Source organism: Oryctolagus cuniculus, chromosome 8 (assembly GCF_051225735.1).
Source record: "Oryctolagus cuniculus isolate XC-2025 breed Fujian yellow rabbit chromosome 8, ASM5122573v1, whole genome shotgun sequence".
Taxonomy (NCBI): domain Eukaryota; kingdom Metazoa; phylum Chordata; class Mammalia; order Lagomorpha; family Leporidae; genus Oryctolagus; species Oryctolagus cuniculus.
The window spans coordinates 43,526,686-43,543,293 of NC_142874.1; the positions used below are offsets into that span (position 1 = coordinate 43,526,686).

The 16,608-nt window shown below is 33.9% G+C and overlaps 1 protein-coding gene across 2 annotated transcripts in view; it reads left to right on the forward strand.

Annotated features, from left to right (window-relative positions):
* LRBA (LPS responsive beige-like anchor protein) overlaps nt 1–16,608 on the forward strand; it is a 751,045-nt gene that overhangs the window by 433,700 nt on the left and 300,737 nt on the right. For both annotated transcript variants that reach the window (XM_051819347.3, XM_051819348.3), the window contains exons 37-39: nt 2,427–2,551; nt 10,492–10,638; nt 13,107–13,243. In XM_051819347.3, the coding sequence (XP_051675307.3) occupies nt 2,427–2,551; nt 10,492–10,638; nt 13,107–13,243 (409 nt within the window). The remainder of the gene's footprint in view (nt 1–2,426; nt 2,552–10,491; nt 10,639–13,106; nt 13,244–16,608) is intronic.

The following is a 16,608-nucleotide window of genomic DNA, read 5'->3' on the forward strand; positions in this document are numbered from 1 at the left end:
ATTTTGGCCATTTAAATTTTGTTAATGTCAGTGAATACAAAAATAAATGTTATAGTTCTGTTTCCTTCTAATTTTGGCTTTTATTCTTATAGATACTAGCTTTGAGTTACGTGATAATTTCTGTGTGATTTTATAATTACTGTGGTTTTACTGCTGAATAATAAAAAGTATTGGGCACATGCTTTAATAACCATTGTATTTGACTTGCATAATAGTAGAATCTATTGTTGCCTAATTATTGATAATTTTATCATAGCAGTTTAACATCTCTTATAATTTTAATTCTTATCAAGAAGAATGACGTTGTTTGAGTCGAAATGTAGAAGGATGGATGAATGGCAAATTAATAATTTACCACCTTTGCATAATATTGAAGCACAGAGTATTAAAAGGATTGATGGCATAAAAGGTTAACAAATTTTAGCAGCTTTCATTAGCTTTACATCGTCATATGTTTGTGGTGCTGACTGAAATAGGCTTTGTAGGAGATCTCAGTCTAGGGAACTAATTACTTGTGCCGATTGCTGCACTGATGAATAGACCCTCATTGTATCATTCCCCTGAAGACGAGGAGCAGCCTGTGATTCACGACTGCATCCTGGCTGATATTTGATAATAATTTTAACAGATAAATGTAGGTAGGCAGAATGATGAAGTACCTATCCAAGCTCCATGACTATCAAAGCTGTACTCGCCGCCATCTGTGTGTTGCCTTTTTCCTTCTCACCTAAGGAGAATTTTATTTTATGAACTGAGTTCAAACAACTGTTATCTTTTATTTATATGTGTATTCTGTAGTTTTTCTTATTTATCTTTAACTTATACTATAGTGTTGGTTTTTATTTAAAATTTAGATTGCAAATTATGAGGAAAAGCAAATTAAAAGAATGGGGGGGCTTTTAAATTTTCTGTTTTGAAGACAAACTCTTACATAATTTTTGAAGTCCATTTTGATTATTTTGTCTCTCCTCCGCTTCCTGCATTACCAAAATCCACAAAGGAAATGTTTGATGTTCTGATTGGCCCTTCAGTCTTCTCAGAAAACAGCATTGGATTCCTACTGTTTGTTGAAAATAATTCTTTAAATAATATACGATAGTTGTCTATGTTTTATTAACCTGTGATACCTTTTAATTGATAGAAATACCTATTTTTAAGATAATATCTTGAAACATCAAAATAATGATAACTTTTACTTGGGTATTTTGGGACTGTCAGTTGGTCAAGACTACTAATTTATCAAAGCTGACAGGTACAATTTTATTAGTTCATGAAATACAAGTAAGATTTTATTTTGTATTAGTCATCCCTGCAGCATTTTTGATTATGAGTGATTTTTATTTCATTATTGAAACATACTATGTAACTTTAGTGAGTACATATATTCAGCAGATTTTTTTCTTACTATAACTAAAAAACTTCGTATTATTATTTTCTGTATAAAATATTTTCCAGCCTGCTGGATCATTATTAGTTAACAAGAGAGAAAGTTGACATTTATATATTGCCATATAAAAGATCTACGTAATTGGGGAAAATATCGCAGAACTTGAATTAAGTTAACCTTTTTTTTAAAAAAATACATTTCCAAAAGTATGTTTTTGATATAGCAATTATTGCACATCATATAGCATGTAGTTTTTAATTAAATATAAAAACAGACTACATAAAACAGAAATCCAGTCTGATTTACTTGAAAATAGATTGCTATTTCACTCTACAGGAATGGTTTATTTAAAAACAGTAAATGGAAAAGAAATGCATTTTCTTGTGTTGTTCTAAGCCTCAGGGGCTAAATGTAATGAATATTTTAAGAGATTATTTTAATTAAATTCCTGCACATCTAAACAGAGTAATATTTTATTATCACATACATAACCATGTAACTGAGATATTCATTAAAGTTAACACTTTCTGGACCAAGAATTCATGCTATGATTTACTGACCTTGTGCAAAAAGGCACAAATTAGGAAGAAAAATGAAGGGGGACAGACTTTGATTAATATAGGTAATGCTATACCATATTTATAATAGCCTTTTCCCTATTCTGGTTTATAAATGCAGCCACAGAGAAAGGTGCCCTGCTGAGGCTGAAATGAGGCTGAAATCAGAGCACATGCCACTAGAGTGTGGGGAAACTGATCACACTGTCAGCAATTCATTTCAAAATGATGTATTTAGTGCTCATTTCACCTTCCAAGAAAAGGAAAAGGAGTTCCTTAGACTAGGAGGTGATATTGTTATTTTCAAGGACATACCTAAGTTAAAGATTGCAGAAAGGGGAGTGTGAGATGGAGGGAGAATTAAGAGGAAGGGGAGGGAAAAAAAAAAGGCAGAGCAAACAAGGAGAGCTTTATGCAGAAATTCAGTGCTACCACGCTGTTTGATAATTGCTAACATATGTGGCTTCTCTGTTTCATTGTAGTCGTCCTCGTGAGTTCTGGCGCCTTGACTACTGGGAAGATGACTTGCGGCGCCGGCGACGATTTGTGCGTAACCCTCTAGGATCGACACATCCTGAAGCGACACTAAAAACAGCCGTGGAACATGGTCAGTGTATAAACCACTCCTTTCCAATAGCAGCAGGTACAGTAGCTTGGTAATGAAGAGTATAACTTCTTTATTCCAAGGTACTGTAAAGTGGTCCACATCCACATTTCATAGTTATTCACCCAAGAAAGGGTAGTTAATTATTTTATAGTTAGTACAGAGTCCTATTAAATTATGGTGTCAAATGTGTTTGTTCATTATGTTGCACACACAAAACTTACCTAACACGACCTTTTGTTTCAGAGTATGAGGGTAAACTATTTCTCCTCTTAAGTGACACATTAAGCTTTGAGTAAATAATTCCTGGAAGCCTGTCTTAAATCCATGAATATTAGAGAGACAGCATTTACAAACCAAATAGGTTTCTAGGTTCTGTTTCGTGTCCGTGGTTTTTCCCCAGCCATGCTATTTTAGTATGAGATTATGAAGTGGGGAAGATGGTAATAAATGTCCCAGTGCCTGTATACTTTCTGAGCCTTGATTTGTAGATGGTTGTGATTGATGGCTTGGGAAAGAAGAGAATAGACATTATTTTCATATGTTCCTATTCTGCATCATCTTGTTATCAGTGCTTAACAAAACGTTTTTCTTTTTTTGTTACAATGCATCTGACTGTGATTCACTTTATTCAGAAGTCTGATAAGCAAATTGAAAAAACTGAAAAGGTCCTTTGGATTCGATAGTATGATTTCTTTGATAGTAGCTGTTTTACTATTTTTATAAACCAAGTAACTTACACTGATTAAGGGAGAAATCCCCCTCCTTGTGTTAAAATTAATATTATTTTACAAAGTATAAATTGGTTATTTTTAACAAGGCAAAAATTGTTTTTATTTGCTTTTTTAGAATATTAGCTTAACATGCAGAAGTTAATGATTAAACCATAATTTGTATGTGCATGATGTGTAACTTAATGTAAGTGTTAGATGATATTCAATAAGGATATTTAAGAATTTATATTAAAAATCTGTAATCTTAGGTTTGGCCTCAGTCAGGCAGTTTAACCTCTTGCACTCAGCCTTAAAGAGCCATTTCTAGAAGAAAATGTCCACAATATGTCATCAGATACAACACCAAATGTGACATCAGTCCTTTAAAATAAATGATCATACAGAGAATAGTCAATAACAAAGTGATCTAAAAGCAATAATAGTCTCAGGGCCCTACATCTTCAACTATAGGAGGTGGAGAAGGAGAAATAAGATGTAGAATTAATTAGGCCACTTTGCTTCTAGGTTTCCTTTACTTTTTGATATGCCACCATGGTTACCATAGTCACATTTTGTTTTTCTTTTCCCTCTTACTGTATCGTTGTATATTTTCTTCTTTTTCTTTTATTGTTTTTGTTTTTGATTTGTTACACTTACATTGAGAAAATCAGCCTTTTTGCAGTTTTGTCCTTTTCAACCAGGTATTCCCATGCATACTTACAGTTTTAAATTTAATAATAATTTTTCGGTCTTCTAAGCTATCATTTAACTGTGTGTTGTGAGTTTGAGATCTATGAATGGCAATAACAGCGTTTTTATAAAAAATTTTCCCTCTTACATCTGAAAGGGGAGGACTTGTTTCTGAAATTGCACGTAAGCAAACTCTTAATTCTGAGAGAAATGTTAGTGACTGAATTTAAATTAGTGTAGATCTAATTCAGTATTTAATATGTAATTTTATCAAAAATAGTGCATGTAACTATTTTGAGGAGTCACAGGATTCCTAATGATGATTAATTTTTAAGTTTATTATTGAACTTTACATTTTAAAATAATTTTATTATTAGCATTTTATGCTAAGTATCTACAGTAATATTTGATATGAAAATAGCAGTGTTTTACATCATTTAACACTTTTTTGACTAGTTCAGAAGTACACTTTACTCTTATTCCTGTAAGTAGTAATTTAAAGGTCAATACAGTGTTGGCTATCTGTGTTTTATTGTGCATTTTAAAATGAAAATAACAAAACAAAGAATCATTTTACATAATTCTATCCTGTTTTACATTAATCTTATAATGATTAATATTTATAACACTCTAAAAATTAGAAATAATTAATCTTATAATGATTAATATTTATAACACTCTAAAAATTAGAAATAATAACATTAGTCTGAAATAAATACTTTAAAAAACTATCCAAATGTACAGGAGATTCTTCAGTAGTAGTCTTACAATTAAGGTGATGCATCATGTTTAATATAACATTTTTTAAAAAGATACAAGCTCTAATTAATCAAACTGTATATTTTATTTAAATAATAAAGCAATAGTAAGTAATTCTGCAGCAATACATAAATTGTGCAATGGTATTGTTTAATGTCACTGTAGCTTTTGCTAATATAGTCTATAATCAAAGAGCTTAATTTTTCATACTTTATTTAATAAATTCATTTATTATTGATATTTACTTTAATTCTGTTAACCATGAAATTCCATCTTTAAATACTTTTTGCAACATAAAGAAAGTTAATCAAAATACATGTATTAAAGAGCCATTAATATAAAAAAGCAATGGAAATTATGAATTTTACATGAATAAATACTTTCAGTGTTAAATTTAAATTTTTAAGATAGGTATTCCTGAGGATAGTATGTCAGTTTCATATTATTTTGTAACACCTTGCTTTTATTTATAATGTATTTAACTAAGGAGACAGGATATTTACTAATGCAAAATCTTACAACATCATGAACTATGTTATCATTATCAAAGGAAGACATCTAAGTAGAAATGACCCTGGAGATTAGTTATGTATTTTAGTAGTAGAAGCCATCTTTTTCGTAGATTGATTTGATTTGATTTGAAGGAAAGCCTCTGGTGTAAAGGTGGCAGAGTAAATACCTGAAGAGTGATGTTCTCTGTTTGGACGATCAATACCAGCCCCATGACTCTACTTCTGGCTACCTTCTAGTTAAAAACAAATTTTTTAATTCTGACAATTTAATTGCCCTTCCCAAGTTCACATTAACTTGCTTGGGGAAAAGAGCTTTAGGTAATTTTTCAAACAGAGACCCTCCAATGTGGTTATTTATAAAAGTCATGTTGTAATGGGAGATTTCTTTAACTTTGCAGAAACTGAGTCATATTTTTAAATTAAAATTAATACTTCCTCTTATGATTAAATGTTCTTTATGGAAATTAGCAGCAGCAAGCAATGGGCGGGTATTTGATTCTTGAGGGCATTTCTTTCCATTTTATGGTTTTAAAATTTATTAGAAATCAGTTGTAATGATTCGTAGCATTCTCCTAATGCACAGAGCCCAGTTTGCTAGTTACTTATTGTGAGAGCATTTTTAGATCTGAAAGAAACATAAGGCCAAAGTCTAGTCTAACTTTATTCTTTACAGATAAGGAAACTGAGGAAGCAAAGGACCAAGGTAATTCTTGGTAGATAGAGGGCTAAAGCCCAGATAAACTGACTGCAGATTTTCAGCCTTGCGCTCTGTGGTCTTCTAATGTTCATTGTTAAATATAATGAGAATTTTATATTTGAATTAAAGCCATGTGAAAAATGTTTTAAATGGTAGAAAGATTGGTTTTAATTCAAGTACTAAAACAGTTTAGTAGTAGAATCCGATTGCATTCAAGACATTTTTATTTTGTAGAGAATGTACATGCTAATAGAAATATATGAGAAGGAATTAACATAGCTTTAAAAGTATCTTATAAGTATATAGAATGATTCAGTTTCCTCATTTGGTTTTGGGAGAATGACAGATCAGATAAAGATCCCAAATCATGCAATTCTTTCATTTATTCAATAATGCCAGGTACCGTTGGTTTCCTTTTTAGGGTCAATGTGTGGTGGGTTCCCTATCTGAAATTTTGGAGGAATCTATGATCAGTAAGAGATGCCCTTGGCTTATCCTCCTAATCATCCTTTGTCATTTCACTGATTTTTCTAGAGTAAATTTTCTTGACTTGGAACCCTCCAGAACTAGCATAAAATATAATTGGAGAATTAATAAGATTAGGACAAGCATTGATTATAAGGTTCTCTCTATGTGTCTTGTTCTGAATACAGTTACGTATGTCACATCATACCAAGTAGATACCTGTGTTTATTTTGTGTACATTTGAAGTGACTTTTTATTGTAGTAGTAATCTTTAAAAAAAAAAGAAAGCTAATTTTTAGTATATAAGTTACTTTTATTAGAACAAGAACTGTTGATAATTCTCGTTTACTGATCACTATATGTTGAAAGGAAATTTGAGTATCATTGGTAGAGGAGTTTTCTGTTTTCTCTAATTCCTTTCCTATTTTAGTTTCACTTAATATTCTCTGTGTTGGATTGATAAATCAACTTAGGCAGAGAGCTGGCTCTAAAGAACTTGATCTTTACATTTTGAGGACCAGTTTCTCTCTCAGCCCTCTCATTACTCTTAGCTTCCGAGAATCAAAAGTCATGTATTAAAAATAGCAGTCGACAGATTTCTCCAATTTTATGTAATAATTGCAGGTTAATTATTAAGTTAAGATTGATATTAAGCCAGAATAAAAGGAGAGATTAGATAAAGGCAATCTGTTAGTAATGATATGAAAAATATAAACAATCATGTTTAGTTTAGTAATAATTTTATCAGCCAGAAAATATCTGAATCAAGCTCTAAACCATACAAGAATATGTTCCTATTTCATCCAATAAAACTTTTAGACTGGTGTGGAGTATACTTATAGAAGATATCAAGTAATTGATATTTGTTTACAATGGTTGATGTATAAGCCAAATAAAAGTTAAAAATAATCTTTTCCTTAGCACACATAAACATGATAATTATCTTCTATTTTATGCTTGGGAAAGTTTTGTTCTAATTTTGAAAAAAAAAAAAAAAAGTTCTTTAGCAGAAAGCTATTAGACCACTGAGAATTGAACACTAGCGCATGTGGTGTGTATTAGAGTACTGTTGGTAATTTTACTGCTGCTAACTTAAAATCCTCAAGGGGGAGTTAATTACAGGAAAACCATTCTAAATATCAGTAAGCTGCATATTTTCTATGACAAGAGGTTTTTCAGTTGAAGTTGAACAATTCCAGAATCTGAGCTTGTAAAAATAAGTAAATAAATAAATTAAAGTGGGTGTTTGTATGCATATAGTGTATACCTATAGAATATAAAATTTTTTTCTAAAACTTTTATGTAATTTAAAAGTTACTTTTTAAGAATATGAGTCAGTAAGATGGGAACATATTTGAAATTTTTTGAATTTCAGTTGAAAGGGATAACATTGTATTTCAGTAGTCATTTAAATGAATGTGAACTTATTTATTGAGTTATTTTATATCATTACATTTTACCATAGAGAGCTCTTATTTGTTTGTAAATGTTTGCATATTAAGGTTTTTTTTTCTTATTTCAGTTAAGCTTGGAGTAATTTAGGACATCTATGGCAGTAATCAGAGAAAGACATGAGCATATTGTTAAATTTAGTTGTTTCTAAGATATTTGCTATAGGCTTACCTAATTTAGATTTGGAAACAAATATTTTTTATTCTTGTTTATTATGATTCTGTTGAGCTTTTAAGATGCAGTGTGGGGGACATAAATATCAATAACAAATTGGTAAATATGTTCATATTTGTAAAGTAGTAGTTGTTTTTTTCTTTTCCTTTTTTATATCTAAGAGCTAGGATGGCAAAGTGGGTAAGAGGCCAGATTCTGGCACCAAACTGCATGTTTTTAAATCCTGATCCCAAATGTTAGGAGCTGTGTTACCTTGAACAAATTATATAACCTCTCTGAGTCTGTTTTCTTACCTTAAAATGAACAAACAGCAGAAAGTTTAAGTGAATCAAGAGTTACGTATGTACAATTTTTTGAACACTTCCTGGCATATGGCAGGTGCTGTGTAATATTAGTCTTATAATGAATAAAAGGGGATTCCACAAGTTCGTTTGAATGCGTATTACCTTTCAATTCCAATTCCATTTTTCCCTGGATTTTTTGAAGCCTCTTTGAATTTCCTCTTTGAATAAGGGACTGTAAATGACGGAAAGGAAGAGAATGTAGCATAATGATCCCATACTAAAATCCAGCTAGCAAATGAGAATGTATTTACTTGTTGAAGATCTATAATATGGTGCTTCCTCTTGCATTTCTCAATGGCCACTTTATTTTTAGGCAAGTTGATAGTAAATTGAAAAAGATCTTTGGAGTAAGGCAGTGTTTCTGACTATAGAGTAACAAAATGTAAATATTGGAAACTAAGGAATGGTATAAAAACATACTGTTCTCTAAAAATTTGCCATTAATGGTATATTTCCTTATGGTTTTTGTTTTTAAAAATATATTTTAATTAGGTACATTAATCTTTTCAAATATTTATTGAGACCCTCGTGTCAGGTAGCTTATTCTACTATATGTGGGTTTAGAATAAAGATTTTATTTACCCACAGAGTGTATTCAAAACTAAATATAGAATACTTCGTCATATGACTTAATTAATAGAAAATGCCTATACTGTTTTATGTAGTGCCATAAGTTTTGAATATAAATGGTAACATGGTGAGTTGACAATAAATATGAAGTAAAAAATCTTTCATCTGTAACTGTACCAATTAAATCCAAAGCTGCTTTGCTCTGCCAAGTTAACCAGGTAGCAAATATGTAATTTAACTATTTAAAATAAGTTATTCAGATAAATGTTGGCAATGTTAGTGCAAACCAAGGCTTCATCCTTTTGGGGCTTGGGCCTGATGCCTAGGCCTGAACTGCAGCGGAGCACAAAGCCTGGCCACCCAATTTCCATATCAATGGCTGCAGCCTGATGGATCAGGTGCTTTTTTGCCCAGCGATTCCCTGGCCGAAAACCCACAATGTCAGGAATACAGTGAGGATTTCTAAACTTTCCCTATGTGGCACCAGTTAAAAAAAAAAAATACAGTTCTGAAAAGATACTCATGTTGCTTTTACAAATCATAAATCAAAAGTTTGTATCTGCTTTTTTGCTTTCCTTTCATTTGCACCTCCATGCTGCTTTCTGGTTATGCTGTTGACTATAGGTGCTCCACAGAGCTGCCTGTTCACCCTGGACTTGGCCTTGCCTTTCCCTCCCTCCCTCCCTCTGAGTGCTTGAGAGTCTGGCGCTGGCTGCCGCTCTCCACAGGCTGCTCCAGTTCAGGCCGCATGAGGCCCTTTGCCCAGATGCCTCTCATCCAGGTCTTTCTGTTATGTTTACCCCCGGGGTGCCTTAGCCCTTTAGTTTAAACACGCAGAGGAGGTGCTGTTTGAGCCTCCACTTAGTTTCCACACTGCCTTGCTTTTGCATATTTGTATAAGGGCTTGGAGGGGGAGGGGAGTGTGGGCCAGGGCGATGTGAAGGAAGGAAGGAAGGAGGGAGAGAGCATGGCCGAAGAAGAAAATGCAGCTTCACGGAGCTGCTGTCGCTTTCCCAGTCACATCTGGCTGCAGGGGCCAGGCTAAATCCTCATTGGCTGTACACGCCTCCCTCCTAGCGTTGACCCTTCTTCTGGACTCTCCCCTTCACAGCCACTCTCCAACCATTCAGAATGTTTGTTGGGATAAATGATTCGGAAGAATGAATCAGCCTTTCCTAGTTTTCAATGTTGAATAAGCAGTGTTTCCCAAACGACGTTTTCTGATTTTTCCTACTAACGAATTTCCTAAAGAAGTGCTGCCTTTGAACCCTCGCTTAGCTTAAATATAAGTAAATAAATGGTTTGGTGAGCAGTGCAGGGGTCAGATTTAATGGGATTAGGGTGCTTGTTCAGGGTAACGTTACACTAGGTTGGGGAATCGCATTTGTCAGAACGAGTGTGTATGCCACCCCATGCCTTTCCCCACTGTGTGTGTGTGTGTGTGTGTGTGTGTGTGTGTGTAAACGATGAACCATTGTGGGCCACCTACCTTTACCTTGGCCCCTACCCCTCTGCCAAAGTGCTCTTCAGAGAGCTGATGGACAGCTTTGTTTCCTTTTCATTTCAGCTGCAGATGAAGATATCCTTGCTAAAGGAAAACAGTCCATCAAGAGTCACGCTTTAGGAAATCAGAACTCAGAAAACGAGATCCTCCTGGAAGGCGACGATGATACTCTGTCATCCGTGGATGAGAAAGATTTAGAAAATCTTGCCGGTAAATTCGGAGGTTGTGCAGGGACTTCAGCTAGCTCTGGGACAATAAACATCTAATTACTTACTTTTTCAGCCGTGACCACCAGGGCTCCCAGGCTTACACCCACAATTACATTAATTGGAGATTGTTTCTGTTCTTCCAAACATTTTCCCCTTATCTTCTACAGATCCTCCTCTATTTTTCTATTCTACTCAGTCTCCTTATCCTCCTCATCTTTTTCTTTTATGAATGATTTTCACTGAAAAAGAAAGAAGTGTAAAAGCAGCGTTAACAAAAGTGCTTTACTCATCCCATGGGAGTTACCAAATCTCTCTAAAATGAGGCTGTAAGTAAAATTCTGCCAATTGCTTGTAAATAAAGCTTGGAGGAAGATGAGCTATATTGTACAAGTCTTAATGGATGTACTGCATATATCTTTAACACTCTCAAAAATTATTTCAAGAATGCCATGGCTTTTCGCAGGATTCACATATTTTGCTTGATGTAGCAATTTTGATTTGTACTCTGCAGATTCTCAGTTTTACTTCCCTTATGGGAAAAATTCTCTTGTTTAGCCTGCATTTCTAGTCATTCCTTAACTGGCTTTTAATGCTTATGACTCTGTCCCTCAAGGAGGGAAGTTGGGAAGATTCCCCAGTTTCTGTAGGTGAAAATTATGTAGTGTTCCATTCAGATACTTTAAAGAGAAAAGATATTAGAAATCGCTCATTTGGTAACAGATCTGCAACCCCTGCTCCATGCAGCTTGATAATGAAAAGCAGAAACAAAGGGTGGCTATCTTCTCTGGTGCCTGGAAACCTGTCTCTGAAGAAATACACAGGTAGTTAGAGTCTACTGCGCAATGATTCAGGGGAAGAGTGGAGAGTCAGGTGGCTGCTGATATCCTCTGTCTTTTCTTTCACGTGCATTTGCCCATTTCCTCCTCTATTTTGCTTCTATTCTTGCTGCTAGTAATACATTCATACAGTAATAGAGGTGAAAGGGGAGTTTAATTATATAATCTTGACAATGGCAATAGGATTAAGAAGTAATCCACACTAATAAAGTGGTGTGGGTTAGAAATGAAGTGGAAATTGTCAGGGGTCTTCTGTAGGACCTAGGCTGCCCTAGCTCCTGCAGCTGTCTGCTTACCCTATAATTGAATGTCTGAGAGTGATTGAAAAAATGTTATTTCTTCTCGGGATTACATGCTAATGTACAGAGGGCAAAAGGAGACAGCAAAAGAACACATAGCTGCTTATTTCATCCATTTATAGGGATGAGCTTTGGGAAATCATGGCTGTTCTGCAGCTATCTGCTGCCCATCTGCAAACACAATGTATTTGTACATTGGGAATAGAGGGCAAAACCTGCTCTGATCTCCGCAGAGCATCCCTTCCATTGTCCTACTGGCACACATTAAGATTGATGTGAGATTAAGGACCATCACCCTTCTAACAATCGATGGAAATGTCAATTCATCTGAATTTTGAAACACTTATTCATCCATTGATTACCTGAATAGGCACACCTTGTTTATAGGCACTATATTAATTCAGAACTCCAGTGCCAATCTTCTCTCTTGCTGTTCTCTTCTTCGATAGGATTTGTACAATAAGGAATTGAGATGGACTTTCAAATTCTTTCTACATTTATTTCTATAGACACACATACATATAATTTTTAGTCCTTATTTTAGATTTTGCTCTGACAAACTGTGCTGTTCTATCTGTAGTGAATCTATTGTTTGCAGTAGCAGTCTGATTTGTCTCTTTGATAAGCCCTGTGGAGATTTGATTATTCCAATAAAAATTCATTCACTTGGAAACCCACCCTCCAGCTGTTTACTCCCAGAGTCCCTGGACTACACTAATATTAGATTTGGAAGCATTGAGCAATGTTTAACAGTGGAAAAGAACGCTTAGAAAAAGGAGTATTTTTACCAGTCTTTCATGGAGTGAGGTTGTTATGGAAGAGGTTTTGTGTCAACCTGGCACAAAATCTTTATCACAGATTATGGTTTAACATTTGCCACTTCACTAATAAGCTAGTGGTCTTTTTGTAGCCATGCCTCAGCCAAAACCCTAAGCTAACCTCTGGCCTTGGAAGCCTATTGAATCTTCCCAGCTCCTAGTTGTTGTTCCATGTTGTTTGATAGCCTGAGGCTTGTTTTCTAAATGGAATGTGGATGGACTTACTTAGCAGGGCCACCTTCTTACCTAGAGTTTAGACCAAAGCTTTGCAGACTCCCTGTCAAATAACTGCGTCCTAGTTTACCATTATCATTAACCGCCTGTTGTAAATCTCCTAGTATGAGAATCCTGATTGCATTTTCAGAGGAGATATGAGTAGACCGAATCTGTAAGTATAGAAGTTAGCAGGCAGTCTGGTATTCGAAGTAAGAGCTAGAAAATAAGATTTCTGGTCAAATTTGGTGTTCTGAAATATGTGCCTTCAGTTGACATGGGTTGTCCTTTCCATTTTGGCAGGTCCTGTCAGCCTGAGCACACCAGCTCAGCTGGTGGCCCCCTCTGTTGTAGTCCAGGGCACTCTTTCTGTCACCTCCTCTGAACTCTATTTTGAGGTGGATGAAGAGGATCCTAGCTTCAAGAAAATCGACCCCAAGGTGAGAAGATGGGGAGGGGGTTTCATTTTGTTCTTATGATAGGGTGGTGGGCTGTTGTTGGGTAAGACTGGCTTTGTTAAAATCCCACAGCGTTTAATTTGAATTTCTTGAGGAATTGTTTCTGCTTGTATGCAAGGTAGTTATCTTTTTTAGCTTATGATTTCCCTATCCAGCTAGTTAGATTATTGAAGTTCATGTAGATTCAAAAGCAATTTCCACTTAATTGCATTTATCATTAGCTCATTGGGGGCGGGGGTGGAACCTCAGGAAACATCATCTGTAAATATATTTTGCCTCAAAGGGTCCAGGGTGAATTAAGCTACAAAATTCAGGGAGATTGAGAGTGGAATTATTTTGTTTAGCCTTTATGTTTTCTGGATATAATACCAATATATCATTCTCCTTGCTTTGTCCCCATGACTTACTACTCTGTCATGCATGCACGCATGTTTTGTGTGTGTGTGTATGAGATACCTCTGTTTCCCATTACCTATCGTAGATTTTACAAGGCACTGCATAATTTCCTATTATTAAATGAAAATGTAATTTCCCCTTTAAAATGTATTCCTGATTGCTTTTCAGACCTTGGCAACTTTACTTTTACTAAGAAGCATTTGTGTTTCTTAATGCAGTCATAAAGTCAAAATTAGGTTTATTTCATGAAAGTGAATGGTGGAATTTGCTCTCGAGGAAACAATTTCTTTTAAAAGGAGCAAAACAAGCAATCTGTGGGAAGAGATGTGGCTTGGAATAATGGAATAATTTGTTTTACAGGTTGATAGTGTATACATATGCATACACATTCTGAGTTTATTGGTAGTAGGTTCTTTGGTTTTATAATCATAAGTGAATTATTAGACTTTAATGATTTAGAATTATTTCAAGGTAGTTCTTCATGAAAATGTTGTAATTTAAAACTTTCCAGACAAATTATTTCTTGTCTTATGCATGTTTTTAGTACTTTGTTTGAATATTGGTACCTTTCTGAGAACAGAACGTGGGTAGATTTTGTGTGACAGAAAGGCTGTGATGGAACTGATTGTTTTGAATGTGGTAAGTCAGTCAATACCATGTAGAGAAAACTTTAATTCTGAAAATTAGAATATCTTTCTACTTTTTTACATGGCTGAAATGCCTGAGTATATGTTTTAATTTCATTAGGAAAGGAATGTTACCAAAATTACATCAACTCTGTTTATTCTGTTAGTTTGTGAATTTAAGGGAGGTTGATATGTAATTCAGAATATTCTATTACACTTCTGGATACACATTGTTTAAAATCTAAACATTAGATTTAATTTAAAGGTGCCTAATGAATTCTTTTCAAAATCAAAACCTCTACCGGTCTTTGATATTGGTTCCTTGAAGATATTTGGTCCTTTGAGAGAAGTGATAACTTTTGTTTCTCTGTTATTCTGTGCAGCATCATTAAATTAATTATCTTCCCTGTTGCTTGGGAAATAGGGAGATCTTTTAGCCTAATCATAGAATTTGTCTTTTACCTCTGCAACCTGCCTAGTATTTCAGAAATCAAAACTCCTGCCAATTTATATTTTAAAAATTTTCAGCCAACTATTGGAAGAATTTTTGATTTCCTATAGACATAGGTTATTTACAGTATTTTGTAAATGAGGACATTTGTCTTGTTGCACTGTTTTTTCATCTTTCCCTTTTTTTCCTGTGATAATTGCACTAAATAGGAAAGCGTAAAAAATACTGAATTGGAGGTGTTTTTTTTTTTCTTGTCTGGGCTTAAAAAAACTTTTTTGCTTGAAATAATTCGAGAGACGTATGTGTGCAGTGTTGTAAATAATTTTGTGAATAAAAAATGGTCATTTTTATCTTTGGAACTAAATACTGTGTCCTTAAAAATCTTTTCATGCAGTATAAGTGCCTACTATTTGCTTTGATAATATTCTGAAAATTCAGCTTTTTATCCAGAGAATAAATTTGTCCTTATTATTTTAAGAAAATAGTGAGTTTGTCTCAACCACTTAGTATTATGTGTTATGGTGAGTTTGTTCTACATCTACAAAGAGACCAGAAAAATAGATATAATATAGTTTGAAAGGGTAAAGATGACTGCAGAACTGATAAAATCAAAGTTTATATGGTTAACATGGAATTGTTTTTATCAGGGAATGTTTACCAAAGCATCTTAGAACTTAACCTGTTCTGTAAAGTGAAATAGGCTGGAGACTGGGAGGCACTTCCTCCATTCTCTTCCTTCCCTGGTAGCCTGCTGCTCATCCCTCCATACTGCACCCCCACCAATAAACTTGTTCCTTCGATCTTTAAAAATGCTTCATAGAACATTTTTCTCTACATCTCTCATTTATAGATTTTTTTGTCAATAAGTCAGAAACTAGGCAAATGCAAAGAATAAATTTTAAATATTAAAGGGTCTAGTATACTATGTACCTGTGCCTCCAATTAGCATAACTAATGGAGTATGTAGTTACCTCCAACATAAAGAAGACAAACCAATTCCTTTGGGACACTTTCAGTTTTACTAATTATTTCTTTCCAAGCAGTTATTTCCTTGCATTAAAAAGAAACCTTCATTAAAGTTGAAATTTTAAAATGAGTGTATTATATCATTGCCCAAGGAAAGCAAAGAGAAGAGGAGAGGAGGGAAGGTATTTTTTCTATTTGATAGTCTTAGGACAATAATTTTTCTTTGATTATAAAAATGGTATTAACTTTTTTGTTTGAATTGCATATAAAAATTTCAGAATAGTTCTTGAAATTGGATAACAGTGATCATAGGGCATTGCTAACTAAGTCATTTTAAAACAAATAATTTATAAATCTGAGTTATTCAAATTACCATTTGCTGTGGGAGAAGAATATTGCTGTAATCATTTTATTCTTTTTTGGTGTGGTTAATTTCAAATTTCTATTAAAGCTTGAAGAGAGTAGATTGTTGAAGGAAAAGTGTCCACTGCCTTCCTTAACTATGCAGAAAAGATGCATAAGTATTCCCTCTGTATTTCAAACTCAGCTTGGATTTTTTAAATTATGGCATAAGAAAGCAAAGCTCTTAATTTTTATGTGAACAAGCTTTTTTTATTTCTTTTATAAAGATTAGGATCAAATCTGTTTTTCCATACTGTTTTCTTTCTTCTTGGGTGAAATGCTACTTTTAATCTTAGAAATCTACAGAATAAATAAATATCTTAGTTGCATGAAATCTGTATTTTCTGTGTAGTGTTTTTAGTGGGAACTTGTAGAGTGAATTTTGCATGTGCTGTCTTTTAAATTTTGCAAATGAGTGTTCAGATGGAAACCTCTTACTTTAGTTTCACATCTTTACATTACAAACTGATTTTACCTGCCTTTATTTAAGAACAATCCACAAACAA